This window comes from Melanerpes formicivorus, unplaced genomic scaffold, assembly GCF_026170545.1.
Source record: "Melanerpes formicivorus ecotype bairdi unplaced genomic scaffold, bMelFor1.0.p_v2 SCAF_14, whole genome shotgun sequence".
Taxonomy (NCBI): Eukaryota; Metazoa; Chordata; class Aves; order Piciformes; family Picidae; genus Melanerpes; species Melanerpes formicivorus.
The window spans coordinates 1025517-1039902 of record NW_027142366.1 but is presented as its reverse complement, the minus strand read 5'-3'; the positions used below and the strand labels follow the sequence as shown (position 1 = coordinate 1039902).

Sequence of the window (14386 nt, the reverse complement as noted above, 5' to 3'; positions counted from 1 at the left end):
AGGTGCCACACAGGTTTCTGGAACACCCCCAGGGATGGGGACTCCACCACCTCCCTGGGCAGCCTCTTCCAGTGCCTGACCACTCTTGCAGCAAAGAAATTGTTCCTGATCTCCAACCTAACCCTTCCCTGGCACGAGTCCAGGCCATCTCCTTCTATCACCTGATAGGAGGGAGAAGAGACCAACTCCTACCACATTCAAACCTCCTTTCAGGGAGTTTCAGGGAGTAAGAAGGTTTCTTCTCAGTCTCCTCTTCTGCAGACTAAACATTCCTAGTTCCCTCAGCTGCTCCTCATAAGAGGATTCTCTGGACCTTTCATCAGGTTTTATGAACACAACCTGAAGTCAAGCTCTTGATGGCTGTGTCAAGTAGAAATCACAACAGCTGAGGAATTTAACTTCACATTTCCCCATCCCCACTCACTGGAAGGGATATCATGGGGAGAAACCAAAAGCTAAGAGAATCAGCTGAGCACCGATTAAACAACAGCTCATGAAAGCAGCACCCATTTGTGTTGGTCTGGTTTCAAAGGTTTATTCTGACATAAAACTCATGGAATCCAGTCCACAAAGAATGTCCTGAGTATGAAACCTTCTGGGCTGCCTTGTGCCACTCAGCAGCTTCGAAGGAATGGAGCCCAGGTGAGGTGAGCCGAGGTGGCTGCAGCGCAGCAGAGGGCTCTGGCCTCCTTCAGTGGGAGGTGGATGAAGAGCTTCAGAGCCAACTCCTTCCCTTTCTTCATTTTAAGCTTGCACTTTCCTGCTGTTTTGCAGAGGGCAAAGGGGTTGGGGGGCAAAATGCCCTTTCCCCACAGAAATCCCAAGCTGGGTCCTGCTGCAGGGACAAGTGCAATGGGCTGCACCTGGGCTGGGGCAGCCCTTGTTATCAACACATGCTGGGGGTGATGTGGCTGAGAGCAGCCCTGCAGAGGGGGTTCTGGCTGTGTGCAAAGCTGGACATGAGCTGGCAGTGTGCACTCCCAGCCCAGACCCAACCGTGTCCTGGTGAGACCTCACCTCTGTTGTGCTTCCCTTTCAGATACTTAAATGTAGCTGTAAGGTCTCCCTGGAGCCTTCTCTTCTTCAGGCTGAACAACCTCGACTCTCTCAGCCTGGCCACACAGCAGAGCTCCCAGCCCTCTAATGATCTTGGCTCTCCTCCGGACACACTCCATCAGGTCCATGTCCTGTCTGTTAGGACAGAGCAGTGCAGTGAGATCTCCGCAGAACAGAGTGGCAGAATCCCCTCTCTCCATCTGCTCTCCACGCTGCTTTTGATGCGGAGCAGGATGCAAATTGCCTCCTGGGCTGCAGGTGCCCCTTGTCTCACGTCCAGCTTCCCGTCCCCCAGCACAGGTCCTTCCCCGCACAGCTGCTCTCAATTTCATCACGCCCCAGCCGGGGCTGGTCATTGCCCCGACCCCCTGCGGGGCCTCGCTCTCCATTGAGCCTCATGCGAGTCACCTGAGCCTACTTCTCGAGCCCTTTCTAGGTCTTTCTGCATGACGAGGAACCCCTTCCAGGCTCCCTTCCCACCCAAGCCCTTCCGCAGGAAGCCTGCCCCGGGCGCCGCAGCCTCCCCTCCCGGGCCGGCAGCCGCCGCGGCCCCACGCATGCTCGCTGCGGGCTCAGACATGGCGGCGCCCAGCCCCGCGCTGAGGCAGCGGCAGAAGCGGCCGGGGGGAAGCGCTGGCCCCGGGGCCCCGGAGCGGGCTGCGGCCGAGCCGGCGGGCAGCGAGGCCGAGCCGCCGCAGGGCACCTTCTGGCTGACCCGCATCGTGCTGCTGCGATCCATAGCGCTGCTGTACTGTGAGTGTCCGGGCGCTGCCCCGCCTCGCCTTCCAGCTGCCCGGACAGCGCTGGGGGCTCCTTCTGCTCCGGGGAGCGGGCTGGGGGCTCCATCTGCTCCGGGGAGCCCCCGGGGAGCGGGCTGGGGGCTCCATCTGGTCCGGAGAGACCCCCGGAGAGGGGGCTGGGGGCTCGATCTGGTCCAGGGAGCGGGCTGGAGGTTCGGTCTGCTCTGGGGAGCCCCGGGGAGCGGGCGGGTTGTGACCACCAGCAGCCCTGCGAAGTGCTGGGGTTGCCCCATCCCTTATGGTCTTCCCCGCTGCAAAGCCTCAGGAAGGGAAGGGGTGAGCCCCCGGGAGCCCCGTCGGCGGGGTCCGTGCCGATGCTGCGGGGCGAGGTCACATCCTGCTGGGGGAGAAGGGCTGCGACCACCGGAGCTCCTGGGGGGCAGGGGAGAGCAGGACCGTGACCCCCTAACCTTCTCGGTGGTGAACTGCTGCGTGGAAGATGCGTGTTTGCCGGGGAGCTTTGCTCTGCTTCATCGCTCCAAACCACGTCCTGGTGTGGAGGGTCCAGTTGCACCCAGCAGCCCAGCCTGCCTTTCCCAAATCCAAGCCGATCTGTTAGAGGAGGAAGGGTTGCAAGAGGTTTCACAATCTCTGCCCCTTGTTCTTAATGTGAGACTTCAGCTTCCCAGATGTCTGCTGGAAATACAACGCAGCGGGGAGGGAACAGTGTGGAGGTTCCTGGAGCGTGTGGGAGATGCATTCCTGACACAGCTGGTGAGGGAGCCAACCAGGGAAGCTGCCCTCCTGGACCTGCTTGTTGTGAACAGACATGAACTTGTCTGGGGAGAAGAGGTTGGAGGCAGCTTCGTGCACAGCGAATGTGAGATGCTTGAGCTTTCAGTCCCTGGGGAAGGAAGGAGTGGGGGGGGGGGTCAGTAAAGCTGCCACCTTGGGCTTCCTGAGGACAGATCTTTGGCTTATTCAGGAGTCTGATTGCCTGTGGAGGTTGTGGATGCTCCCCCAGGAGCTGTTCAGTGCCGGGCTGGACAGGGCCTCGAGCAACCTGGTCTAGTGGGAGGTGTGCCTGTGCGTGGTGGTGGTGGATAAGAACTAGATGATCTGTAAGGTCTGAGACTGGATGAGGCACTCAGTGCCTCATGGCACTGTGGTTTAGTTGGTTAGATGATGTTGGGTGATAGGTTGGACTTGATGATCTCAAAGGTCTTTTCCAGCCTGGTTAATTCTGCCTTCTGTCTCTCCCAACCCAAACCCTTTTGCATTCTGTCTCTCCCAACCCAAACCCTTTTGCCTTCTGTCTCTTCCAACCCAAACCCTTTTGCCTTCTGTCTCTTCCAACCCAAACCCTTTTGCCTTCTGTCTCTTCCAACCCAAACCCTTTTGCCTTCTGTCTCTTCCAACCCAAACCATTCTGCATTCTGTCTCTTCCAACCCAAACCATTCTGCCTTCTGTCTCTTCCAACCCAAACTGTTCTATGAACTGAATTTGCCACAGCCTTGAGATGCTCAATGACGTGAGGCCAGTTTCCAGTCTCGGCTGTGCTTGCTTGGCTCTGCCTTTGGCCAGCAGCACCCAGAGCCGTGCTCAGCCCCCACTGGTGTTCCCCTGGACAAAAGCAAACAGTCAGAGTGAAACCCAAAGTGACATGTAACACGCTGCCTTACAAATTCCAACCGTGCCCCAGATTTGTCCACAGAAGCGATAGGATTTGTAGGCTGCCAGCCTGCTTCGATTATCCGGCATCAAAACCATGCAGGAGCCGTAGCCTGGGCTGCTTCTGACACGTGCTCTGTTTCCAGTTTGGTTTCAGCTCTGGGTGAAGTGCAGGGTTATGACTCCTTCAGTCAAAATGAAAGCGATTCCCAAACTCCCCGGGGTGTAAATCCAGGCTGCTGACTTTCCCGGAGCTCAGCTTGCTGTTTCCTTAGGAGAAGCTGATTGGTGTTCCCTGCTGTGGGTTTGGTGGAGGCTGCTGCTCTCTGATCAGGGGGCTGGAGTCAGAAATGCACCACATCTGGCACGGAAATGCCGTCCTGTGGGGGGCTGGTGGTGTGCTTGGTGGGAAGGGGCTGGTGGGGGAAGCGGGAAAGGTAGTGGCTGGAGGGGTGGGAGTCGGTCAGGGCATGATGAGGCAGAGAGGGAATCAGACATTTGGGACCTTCTGGTGAGTGGGAGACCTGATCTGGGACAGAGAAAGCAGTAAGAGGTGAGGAGCAAGTCAAGGGTCAGGGGAGTTTCATCCTGGAAGTGACTGAAACTTAGGAGCTGCAGAGAGAAAGGGGAGAAGGCAGAGGACGAAGCCAAGGTTGCAGGCTGGTGAGTGAAAACCAGAGGACAGCATACAGGGAGAGCAACTGGATTTGGCACTTCAAAACAGGAGATGGGAACATCTGGGAGTGGCAGAAGCAGGGAGGAGACCCCAAAATGCTCTTGTGGTCCAGAGTGGGGAAAGCTTTGTTGAGAATGTAGTCTCAGAGGAAGGAGTTTGGGCAGTGGAGCTGGTAGGAGGCTGCTTCTGTCCTTTGTACTGACAGAGATGAAGAGAGGAGAAGTTTACCTGCTCGTTATGCAGCTTCAGCTTGGCTGTGATCAGGTCACAGTGATCTTTGCTGTTTGTTTTGGGAGAGTGCTGGCCAAACAACCCCAAAACAAACAACCCAAAGCCAGAAGCTGGGGCCAGGTTTGAGATGGGTCAAACTAGGAGAAGGGAGGACTGAGGAGGGATTTCATCAGTGCTGATCAGTACTCACAGAGTTTGTGTCAGGAGGATGGGACCAGGCTTTGTTCAGTGGCACCCAGGACAAGGGGTAGTGGGCACAAACTTCAACATAAATCTCATCTAAACATGAGGAGGAACTTTAAGGGTGACAGAGCTCTGAAACAGGCTGCCCTCCAACTGAGAAGGCATTCCAAACCCATCTGGATATGTACCTCTGTGACCTTCTCTAGGTGAACCTCCCTTGGCAAGGGAGCAGGACTTGATCTGCAGAGGTCCCTTCCAAGCCCTACCATTCTGTGTCACTTGCAGCAACCTTGGGGCTCCAGCTCTGATGCCAGTGCAGGGGAGATGCTGCACAGCCTGCAGCTGAAGCGTTCCTGGGTTGGGAGCTAACTGGAGTGTGTGATTTGGAGAGGTTGTGAGCAGGCAGGCCCTCCTGTCAAAGGCTGCAAAGCCCTGGCAGGGCTGTTGGGGTGGGATGCTCTCGAGGGAAGGTGGGTTGCCTTTTGATCTCTTCTGAGAGCCTGGGTTTAGAAACAGCAGCAAACAATTTAAAGCCTCTGTGCCAAGCTGCTCTTCCCAGCTTGTTTCTGAAGATGGAACCATTTACTCTGACAGCCTGAGCCTGGCTGAGGGAAAGGCTGATGCTGTTGTGACACTCTGACATTCCTCAGTCGTGGGATGTTTGCCCCCCTCCTTTCACTTCACCCTTTTGAACACAATCCTTTCATTCCTGCTGTGCTCAGTAACAAATCCTTTGAGGGGGGAACTTGTCTGAAAGTATCATGGAAGTGGTCACCCCCCTGATGCCTGTAGCTGCTGCCTCTCAGTGCAGCTGTGGGAGCTGAAAGCTTGTTCTCCTGCCTAGGTGGAAAGGGAGGGGTGGGAGGGTGAAGGACCCTGTGGATGGGAGGGAGAGGACCAGGGCTGGGGGCATGCAGTGATGCTGAGGTGAGGAGCAGAATCACTGAGCATGGTCTGGGGGACTGTCACTTCCTTCCTGTCCCCAGCTCCGCTCTCAAGGGGCTGGTTTATTGCTTGGTGTGAGCTGAGGAGATGCTCTCCCTTTGGATCTTCTGTGGAAGGAGGGTGTTCAGAGCAAGGCAGGTGTGAAGCATCCTTCTGTGTGCCCTCCCTTCTCCCCCACTCCTTTGGTTGTAGCTGCTTTCCCCTGCTGTTTCTTTGAAGGGAGTTTCCAAAAGCAGCCAGAGCCTGGGAAGTCCCTGGCAGAGCAGATGTTCTCTGAGAGGCAAGTTCGAGATGGGAAGGTGGGAAAGGATCTGATGGTGTGTGGAGGTCAGCAGCCAAACCCTCCTGCTGCTTGCAGGAGTGGGAAGGAAGAGCAAAATGGATCCAAGCTGAAAGGGTTCTGTGAGTTCTGCTCTTTGTGACAGAGCTGTGCCGGGGGGGCACAGAACCACAGAGTGGTTTGGGTTCAGAGACCTTTTCAGATCTGGGACCTCTTTCTCCACCTCACCAATGAGTGTGGGCAGACTTAATTCAAACCCTTCTGGAAGGGGAGAGTGTGAAGTAACACAGAATCCAGCCCTGAACACTGAGGAAGAGAACTAGGTGTTGGTCTTACCCTCTTGCTCTGCTGCCCACACCCCTCTTTCTGTGAGGCATCTTCATGTTCCCCCAGGTAACAAGCAACAGGACAAGAGGAAACAGCCTCAAGTTGCACCAAGGGAGGTCTGGGATGGACATAAGGAACAATTTCTTTCCCCAAAGGGTTGTCAAGACCTGGCCCAGGCTGCCCAGGGCAGTGGTGGGTTCTCCATCCCTGGAGGGGTTTCAGAGCTGTGGAAGTGTGGTGCTGAGGGCCATGGTTTGGTGGTGCCCTGGCAGTGCAGGGTTAAGGGTTGGATTTGGTGATCTTAAATGTCTCTTCCAACCAATCTGACTCTCTGGTTCTCTGTGCTGCTGCTGTGCTGCTTGAGGAGACTTGTTTCACAGGTTTCCATCCCTGCAGCCTGGCCCTCAGTGGCTAACTGCAGACTCTGACACAGCAATTCATGGGGCAGGGAGGCTTGCAGCAGCACTGCTCTGAGATTGCCAGGGCTTTTTCCATCCTGCTCCTGCACTGTGTGTTTGATCTTAGGACAGGGATTGCCAGTTTGTCACTGCAGAAAGCCTTTGGGGTCCGGTTGGAGGTGCTGCTGCAGGTAAGCAGCTGGTGGCAGAGCTCCTGACACAGAGTGTGTGCTATTTGCCCCCTTCCCCCTCCTCCTAAATCATTGTGAGGTGCCCTGTGTGGATGATGACTATCATCAGCTTCCAGATGTAGCAGCTGAAGCAATTAGATCCCACCCTGCCCAATTGCAGCCAGGCTCTGTGGAGTGCTTTGAAATAAAAGCTATTATTTAAATCCACTTTATCTTCCTTCTCCTCCTGTCTTGTTTATTGGGAGTGTTTTCTTTGCCCAGAGCTGGAGCTATGGGAGGTTCATGCTACTTCTTCCTCATTCTGAAATCTAAAGCCTTCTCAGGGGGGGTTTGGCTTCCTGTAGGCTCCTGGCTCTCCCCAGTGTCCTTCCTCCTCTCCTTCTCTCTGCCATCTCCTCTCTGCTTTCCCCCTTCTCTTCCCTCAGCCATACTAAAAGGCTTCCAGGGGGTTTCAGCTTGCCCAGTCAGGACTGTAACATCCTTCTGACGCCTTTTCTGCCCTGGAAGGTTTTATTTCAGTGCAGAGCTTGTTAGCAAGTCTGTCCAGCAGCAGCAGTCTGTTAGCACAGTGTCCCCTTAGCAAGCTGTGTGTGCACTCACTCACTGTGAGTGAGGCAGGATTGTGTTTGGTCCTGAGCAAAGCACATTCAGCAGAGCAAGCAGTGATAGTCCAGGGGGAATGGTAAGAAGAAGTGAGAAGGAGAGAATCTCTCTCCCAGTCTGCTGCTTGCTCCAAGCTGCTCTGGAGCAGAGGGATCTTCCCAGGGCATCCTCCAGCTGCAGAGGGATCTTCCCAGGGCATCCTCCAGCTGCAGGCTGGTGTGGTTTTAAAACAGCCCAGGTCTGGGGGAGCCTTTTTCTGTTTGCTTTCATGTTCTTGCAGACAAAGAGGCAATAGGGAGATAAGCCCTTGGAAAGCCTCCAGGGCAATCCCCCCAAAGCCTTCAGCCCGGCTGTGAATGGCAAGACAGCAGCGAGGTGTGAAGAGCAGCCCGCTTTGTTGTGTGTTTCTCGGGGGCTGCCTGGGGTTGCAGGATGAAAAGGGGGTGCTCGGCTCCCCCCCGGCTCTTTGCACACTGCTAGGGTGTTCCCCCCTCTGTGTTGCAAAACATTGCAGGGGAATTCATCAATTGAGCACTCGTTTGATTCCTCTCCCTGATAATAGCGAGCATACCAGGAACATTCTCTGCCCCCACCCCCCTCCCTTCCCCTTGTCGGGGGCACCACCCCAGCGCCCAGCCCTGCTGCCTGCTTGGCTGGGCCAGAGGTGCACTGGGTGCAGGGCTGCAGGCAGAGTGCTTCGGTGTGTGCAGAGTGTAGTTTGGGTTCCATGCTAAGCTCTGAGCTCTTGCTTGATTTCTTCTTGTGCTTTGGGCTGTGAGTAAAAGCTCAGACTCCTTTCAGTGGGGGGCAGGGGGGGAGGGAGTGAGGCCATATGACTGGAAAGGTTTGGATTTCACATCTTTAAATCTCTAGAGAGCATGAAGAACAGGAGCCCCTCACGCTCCTGCCATGGAGGACAGGAGCCCCTCACGCTCCTGCCATGAAGGACAGGAGCCCCTCACGCTCCTGCCATGGAGGACAGGAGCCCCTCACGCTCCTGCCATGAAGGACAGGAGCCCCTCACACTCCTGCCATGGAGGACAGGAGCCCCTCACGCTCCTACCATGGAGAACAGGAGCCCCTCACGCTCCTGCCATGGAGGACAGGAGCCCCTCACGCTCCTGCCATGAAGGACAGGAGCCCCTCACGCTCCTGCCATGGAGGACAGGAGCCCCTCACGCTCCTACCATGGAGAACAGGAGCCCCTCACGCTCCTGCCATGAAGGACAGGAGCCCCTCACGCTCCTGCCATGAAGGACAGGAGCCCCTCACGCTCCTGCCATGAAGGACAGGAGCCCCTCACGCTCCTGCCATGGAGGACAGGAGCCCCTCACGCTCCTGCCATGAAGGACAGGAGCCCCTCACACTCCTGCCATGGAGGACAGGAGCCCCTCACGCTCCTACCATGGAGAACAGGAGCCCCTCACGCTCCTGCCATGAAGGACAGGAGCCCCTCACGCTCCTGCCGTGGAGGACAGGAGCCCCTCACGCTCCTACCATGAAGGACAGGAGCCCCTCACGCTCCTGCCATGAAGGACAGGAGCCCCTCACGCTCCTGCCATGGAGGACAGGAGCCCCTCACGCTCCTGCCGTGGAGGACAGGAGCCCCTCACGCTCCTACCATGAAGGACAGGAGCCCCTCACGCTCCTGCCATGAAGGACAGGAGCCCCTCACGCTCCTGCCGTGGAGGACAGGAGCCCCTCACGCTCCTGCCGTGGAGGACAGGAGCCCCTCACGCTCCTGCCGTGGAGAACAGGAGCCCCTCACGCTCCTGCCGTGGAGAACAGGAGCCCCTCACGCTCCTGCCATGGAGGACAGGAGCCCCTCACGCTCCTGCCGTGGAGGACAGGAGCCCCTCACGCTCCTACCGTGAAGGACAGGAGCCCCTCACGCTCCTGCCATGAAGGACAGGAGCCCCTCACGCTCCTGCCGTGGAGGACAGGAGCCCCTCACGCTCCTGCCGTGGAGAACAGGAGCCCCTCACGCTCCTGCCGTGGAGAACAGGAGCCCCTCACGCTCCTGCCGTGGAGGACAGGAGCCCCTCACGCTCCTGCCGTGGAGAACAGGAGCCCCTCACGCTCCTGCCGTGGAGAACAGGAGCCCCTCACGCTCCTGCCGTGGAGGACAGGAGCCCCTCACGCTCCTGCCGTGGAGAACAGGAGCCCCTCACGCTCCTGCCATGAAGGACAGGAGCCCCTCACGCTCCTGCCATGAAGGACAGGAGCCCCTCACGCTCCTGCCGTGGAGGACAGGAGCCCCTCACGCTCCTGCCATGGAGAACAGGAGCCCCTCACGCTCCTGCCGTGGAGAACAGGAGCCCCTCACGCTCCTGCCATGACAGGCTGAGCGTGGGCTGGAGGAAAGGAGCAACCTGGAGAGACCAAATGGTTTCAGAGGGGCAGCTCCTGCTTTGCTTTGGGTCGTGTTGATGAGAGGCTGTTGTGTGGGCTGCAACACGGAGCATGTTCAAGCTGGGGGGGGGGAGAGGAGGCTGGGAGAGGGAGGGGAGTTGATGGAAAAGTACAGGGAAGCATCCTGAGGTGAGAAGAGGCAGCGAAGGTCTATTAGCAGTTGGTGACAATTTGCATTTCTTATGTAAAGATCAGGTGGCAGCAGGTAGAGCAGCCTGCTCCCATGTGAGCTGTCAAAGGCTCCAGCTGCCTCTGCAGTGGGAGGGAGCATGGGAGTCACTGAGGCTGTTTGCAAGCCAGGAAGGAGCAGATCCTCTGAAGAATGGCAAAGGGCTTCAGGTGGAGCAGAGGAGGCTGACCTGGGTTGAAAGCACCCAGCTCATCCTCTGCTGACTGCTGGATTCTGGCTCGTGTAACAGAGCTCTGCCACCTTCTTGCCCAGGAAGAAGCTACAGGACAAGGCAGAGAAGCAGCTAACCTTGCCCCTGCCCTGGCAGCGAGGAGGATGTGCCAGCCAGTGCCCAGAGTGGAAGCAAAATTGTTTGCCCATGTTTACCTGGAGGGAGTGGGAAGATGGAGAGTGGAAAACCCCCAGATTCAAGGCCAGTTGGAGGGAGGCTTCAGACTAGGGCTTAGGGAAGAGGAAGAGAAGCACAGGCTTGGGGGGCAAAAGGGACTTTTTCCCCCTCTGGGACCAAGCCAAGATGAAAGGGAAGGTTCCTGGAGAAGGGAGCAGGGTCTGTTACAGTCAGTTTAAGGATGCAGTTTCTTGAGATGGGCTCAGGAAGAGGAAGCTGTGACAGAGAAGCTGATAAATAACTTCCCCACCTCTGGCTCTGTGCATCTCCTGTGTTGCTGAAACCCTCTGCAGACTCTGCCTTCAGTTCCAACCACTGCATGTGTCTGGTAACAGGGGAACCACTCTGTACAGGGTGAAGCCCCTCGAAGGCTTGGCTGGTGCCTGGGTCCAGCTGATTTGGTGAGGGGCTTTGAGAGACAGATCCTGCCTAAGGAGATACCTGCAAAGGTGCTCCAAAGGATGCTGGAGATGAGTGGAGAGGGAGCAGGGTGGGACAGCAGCTCAGCCTGGGGAGTGTCCAGGAGAGGGAGCTGGATCCAGGATGGAGCAGCACATCTAGGGAGTGGAATGTGGGAGCAGTAACCAGTGGTTGCTGGTCCTGATGGCTTGGGGTCGGGGTGTGGGTGGAGCAGTCAGGCTTTGGTTTGGGGTAGGGGAGGTCTTCCATCAAGTTAGGGCTGTTGCTGGGGTGGTGTAGTGGTGAGATTGTAACGTGTGAAACATCAGCAGTGCAGCATCCCCTGAGGAGCAGTTGGTGCCCTGGCAGAGCACCACTTTGGAGCCCAGACTGGGCAGGCTGTAGCTGTGCAGCTCCTCCCAGCCAGACTGCAGCCTTTGCTGCTTCCTGGCTGAGGCTGTGCAGTGGTTTGTACCTCCAGTGTGTACTTCTCTGCAATTGCTGGAGCTGTGTCCTTCCTAATTTGCCCTTTCCTTGTTTATCTTGCATACCATGCAGGGGCCTGATTTGGACTGGGTTGGTTTTTAGGGCAGCAGTTAGGGGTTTGGGGCAGCAATTTCTGCAGCAGTTAGAGGTGGATTTGATTAGCACTTCTGGGAAGCTGTGCAGCAAATAGCAGTGCTCCTCGAGGGAGCCCAGGCCATGGAGCCTTGAGATTTGGCCTTGCTTTAACCAAAAATGAAGATCTTGAGCTGTGTGAAACATCTCTGCCTGCTTTCCCTGTCAGGCTTTCTGCTTCCCCAGTGGTGCTGAGTGGTGGTGTTGGGGTGGGGAAAGATGAATAAAATGTGAAACACTGAATTTGCTGCTCCCAAACTGATCCTTTGGTGTGGCAGTTGGTTTTGTCCCTCTGTGTCCATCCTCATCCTCAGGTGAAACACTCTGTGTGATTTTTATTAGTTGGTGAAAGCACAGAATGGTTTGGGTGGGAAGAGACCTTTCAAGCTCATCTAATCCAACCCCCCTGCCATCAGCAGCTAGAGCAGGCTGCTCAGAGCCCCAGACAGCCTGAGCTGGAGTGGTTCTCGGGATGGGGCAGCTCAAACCTCTCTGGGCAGCCTGGGCAAGTGTCTTACCACCTCCAGTGCAAACATTTCTTCTCTCCAGTCTGAATCTCCCTCTTGTAGCTTCAAACCATCACCCTCTGGCCTGCCAGAAGGGGCCCTGTGCTCATCTCTTTACTGGCCCCCTAAAGCACTGAAAATCCTTCACTGTGTGAGAGGCAGATGGGAAGGGACACAACCAATTAAACTCCCAACTTGATTGTGTCAGGGCTGTGATTCAGGATCTGCTGAAACCGCTGGGGACCCTCCCAGTGACCTCAGCTGGACTTTGGCTTGGGAGCTTTTGGTGGGTTTTGAGATGGGAACAAAACACACAGCGTGTGCAGGGGGCTGCAGTAAGTGCTAAGTGGATTAGCTGGAGTCCACTGGAGACCTTTGTGTGTGCCTGGGGGAAATGGGACATTTATTTTGCTTCCCTGGGGCTGCAGACTTTGCTTTGCTAGTTGAGCTTCAAAGAAATGATAATCTGGGTTTAAAACTCGGGGGTATGATTTCACATGGGCTCCCCAGCAGCTTTCCCAGTGAGAGACAGCAGCCAGCTGAGCACCAGAGTCCTCCTTTGCAGGATGACAGTATGCAGATAAGGGAGGAAAGAGATTTGATCATTAACTGAGGAGGATTGGGAGGGGCAGGGGGGGAAGAAGCTGACCTTTTGCAAGGGCTCTGCTGTTGCTGCTGCTGAGGTGGCTGGTGTTTGAAGGATGGATGGATGGATGGATGGGTGAGGGAGTGAGCTGCTGGGAGCAAGATGTATGGAGCCTCATCAGGAAATGTTGGCCTTCATCAAGTTGTTTCTGAGAAATGGAGATGGCTGCAGTTATGAGCTGCAAATTGGTGACTGGAGGAGATTCCTAAACCATGAGATAATCCCTAGAAGCTGACCAACTCTCTCTGTAGAACATCAAATTTTAGGTCTAGTGTCTGTAATTAAATTGCTGATGTGCTGTTAAAAAAAGCATCTGGCTGTTCTAAGACTGCCCAGCTCAGGAGCACAGAGGCTGTAAGTGAGGGAGCTGTAGCAGCATGTGAGAAAGTAGCAATTTGGAGGAGAGGAAAGATATTAAGACTCTGTGTTTCCAACCTACCAGGATGTGAGAGGATCCAGAAGGCCAACCCATGGCATGACTGCTGTGTTCTGCATTTGTGATGCACAACCATTAACTGTTGTGCTGCCAAGAGTGAAGGTGTCCCTTGGACACCTTCTGAGTGCTGGCTCTGAGTTTGGGCTGGCTCATTAGCAGTATTTTGAGGGGCACAATCCACTAGTTGCTAACTGCACAGCAGTGCTGTGTGAGCATGGAGATGTGTTGTCCCCTGAAGTCAGAGCATGACCTTGCAGGCACAGTCTGCTCTCAGCCTGCCCTGGCTCATTTGCCCCGGGAGCAGCAGGTACCATAGTAAATCATCCTCACCAACAGACCCCCTGCTGGAGCTGTTGTCCATGCACACTGCAGAATGCTTTGAGAGCCTGAAAGAGGAGGGGGTTTGGAAGTCCAGCTGTGCCTGTGCAGAGCTGGAGGGAGCTGGGTGGGCTCCTGGGGCTCCATCGGCCCAGCTCCCCCAAAGCCCGTGCGCGGACCGAAGGCTGCTCGACATTTCCTTTCCAGATCCTCTTTGTGGAAAGGAAATTCCATCTGAAAGGCTTGACATGAATGCATGGAGTTTGTCTCTGCAGTGCAATTAGGCTCCTTCCCTCATCTGCATGGGGAGATGAATAGTGTTTGTGACTAACGTAGGGTCACGCAGAGTCTAACAGAGCAGGGCTGAGCCTCCTGCTCCTACCCTGGGTCAGGTCGTTCAGTTGCAGGCAGCCTTTCCCAGAAGGGCATTGTTGAGTTTGCCTGGAGCAAGTGGCATGTCCCTTACAGCTGTTGGGGAGAAAATTGTCTCCAAACAGACCCTGTGCCATTTCCTGGTGTGAAGGCAAAGAGAGTATTTATAGCACTGCCCTGCCTTGTGCGTGGTGGCTCGCAGCAGTGAGTGTGCTGTGTTCTGGTGGGGATGAGAACATGTGGCAGAATTCCTTCCCAAGGCATGAATAGAATTCTGTAGCTCTGGGTTAAAATGTGTGCTCCAGCCTGGATGATTGCTAATGCTGTTTTGCTTTTGTTTCCTCCCCCCTTCCCCATTGTCTTCCAGTTGTGGCCTTCCTGGTGGCTTATCACCAAAACAAGCAGCTGATAGGAGAGAAGGGGCTGCTCCCCTGCAAGCTCTACCTGCAGGATGTCAAAAGGTATTTCAAAGGGAAGATAAACCTGGATGCTCTGAGCTATGCACCAACAATCATCTGGTTTCTGGACTGGTCAGACATGGACAGCATCTTGGACTACCTCTCCCTGCTTGGCCTGGCAGCTTCAGCCTTTGTCTTGCTGTCTGGGTGTGCAAACATGGTGCTGATGGCCGGCCTGTGGCTGCTCTACCTCTCGCTGGTCAACGTTGGACAGATCTGGTAGGTTCACCACCTCTCTGCTTTGCTTTTCTCCATCATCTCCTGCTCTGTGTTGCAGACATTGACTTTCTGTTGCCCTCTGAGGTTGGTAACCTGGTGAGGAGTGATGTAGGAGTGTGAGG

At 55.7% G+C, this 14386-nt stretch overlaps 1 protein-coding gene across 4 annotated transcripts in view; it reads left to right on the top strand.

Moving 5' to 3' along the window:
* Nucleotides 1–1613: 1613 nt before the first annotated feature.
* Nucleotides 1614–14386, top strand: part of LOC137445076 (lipase maturation factor 1-like) — a 210548-nt gene continuing 197775 nt past the window's right edge. For 3 of the 4 annotated variants that reach the window (XM_068146495.1, XM_068146496.1, XM_068146494.1), the window contains exons 1-2: nt 1614–1809; nt 13955–14264. In XM_068146495.1, coding sequence (XP_068002596.1) covers nt 1614–1809; nt 13955–14264 — 506 coding nt within the window. Of the gene's footprint in view, nt 1810–13954; nt 14265–14386 lie in introns of those variants that run through there. The other variant, XM_068146497.1, reaches the window with a different exon arrangement.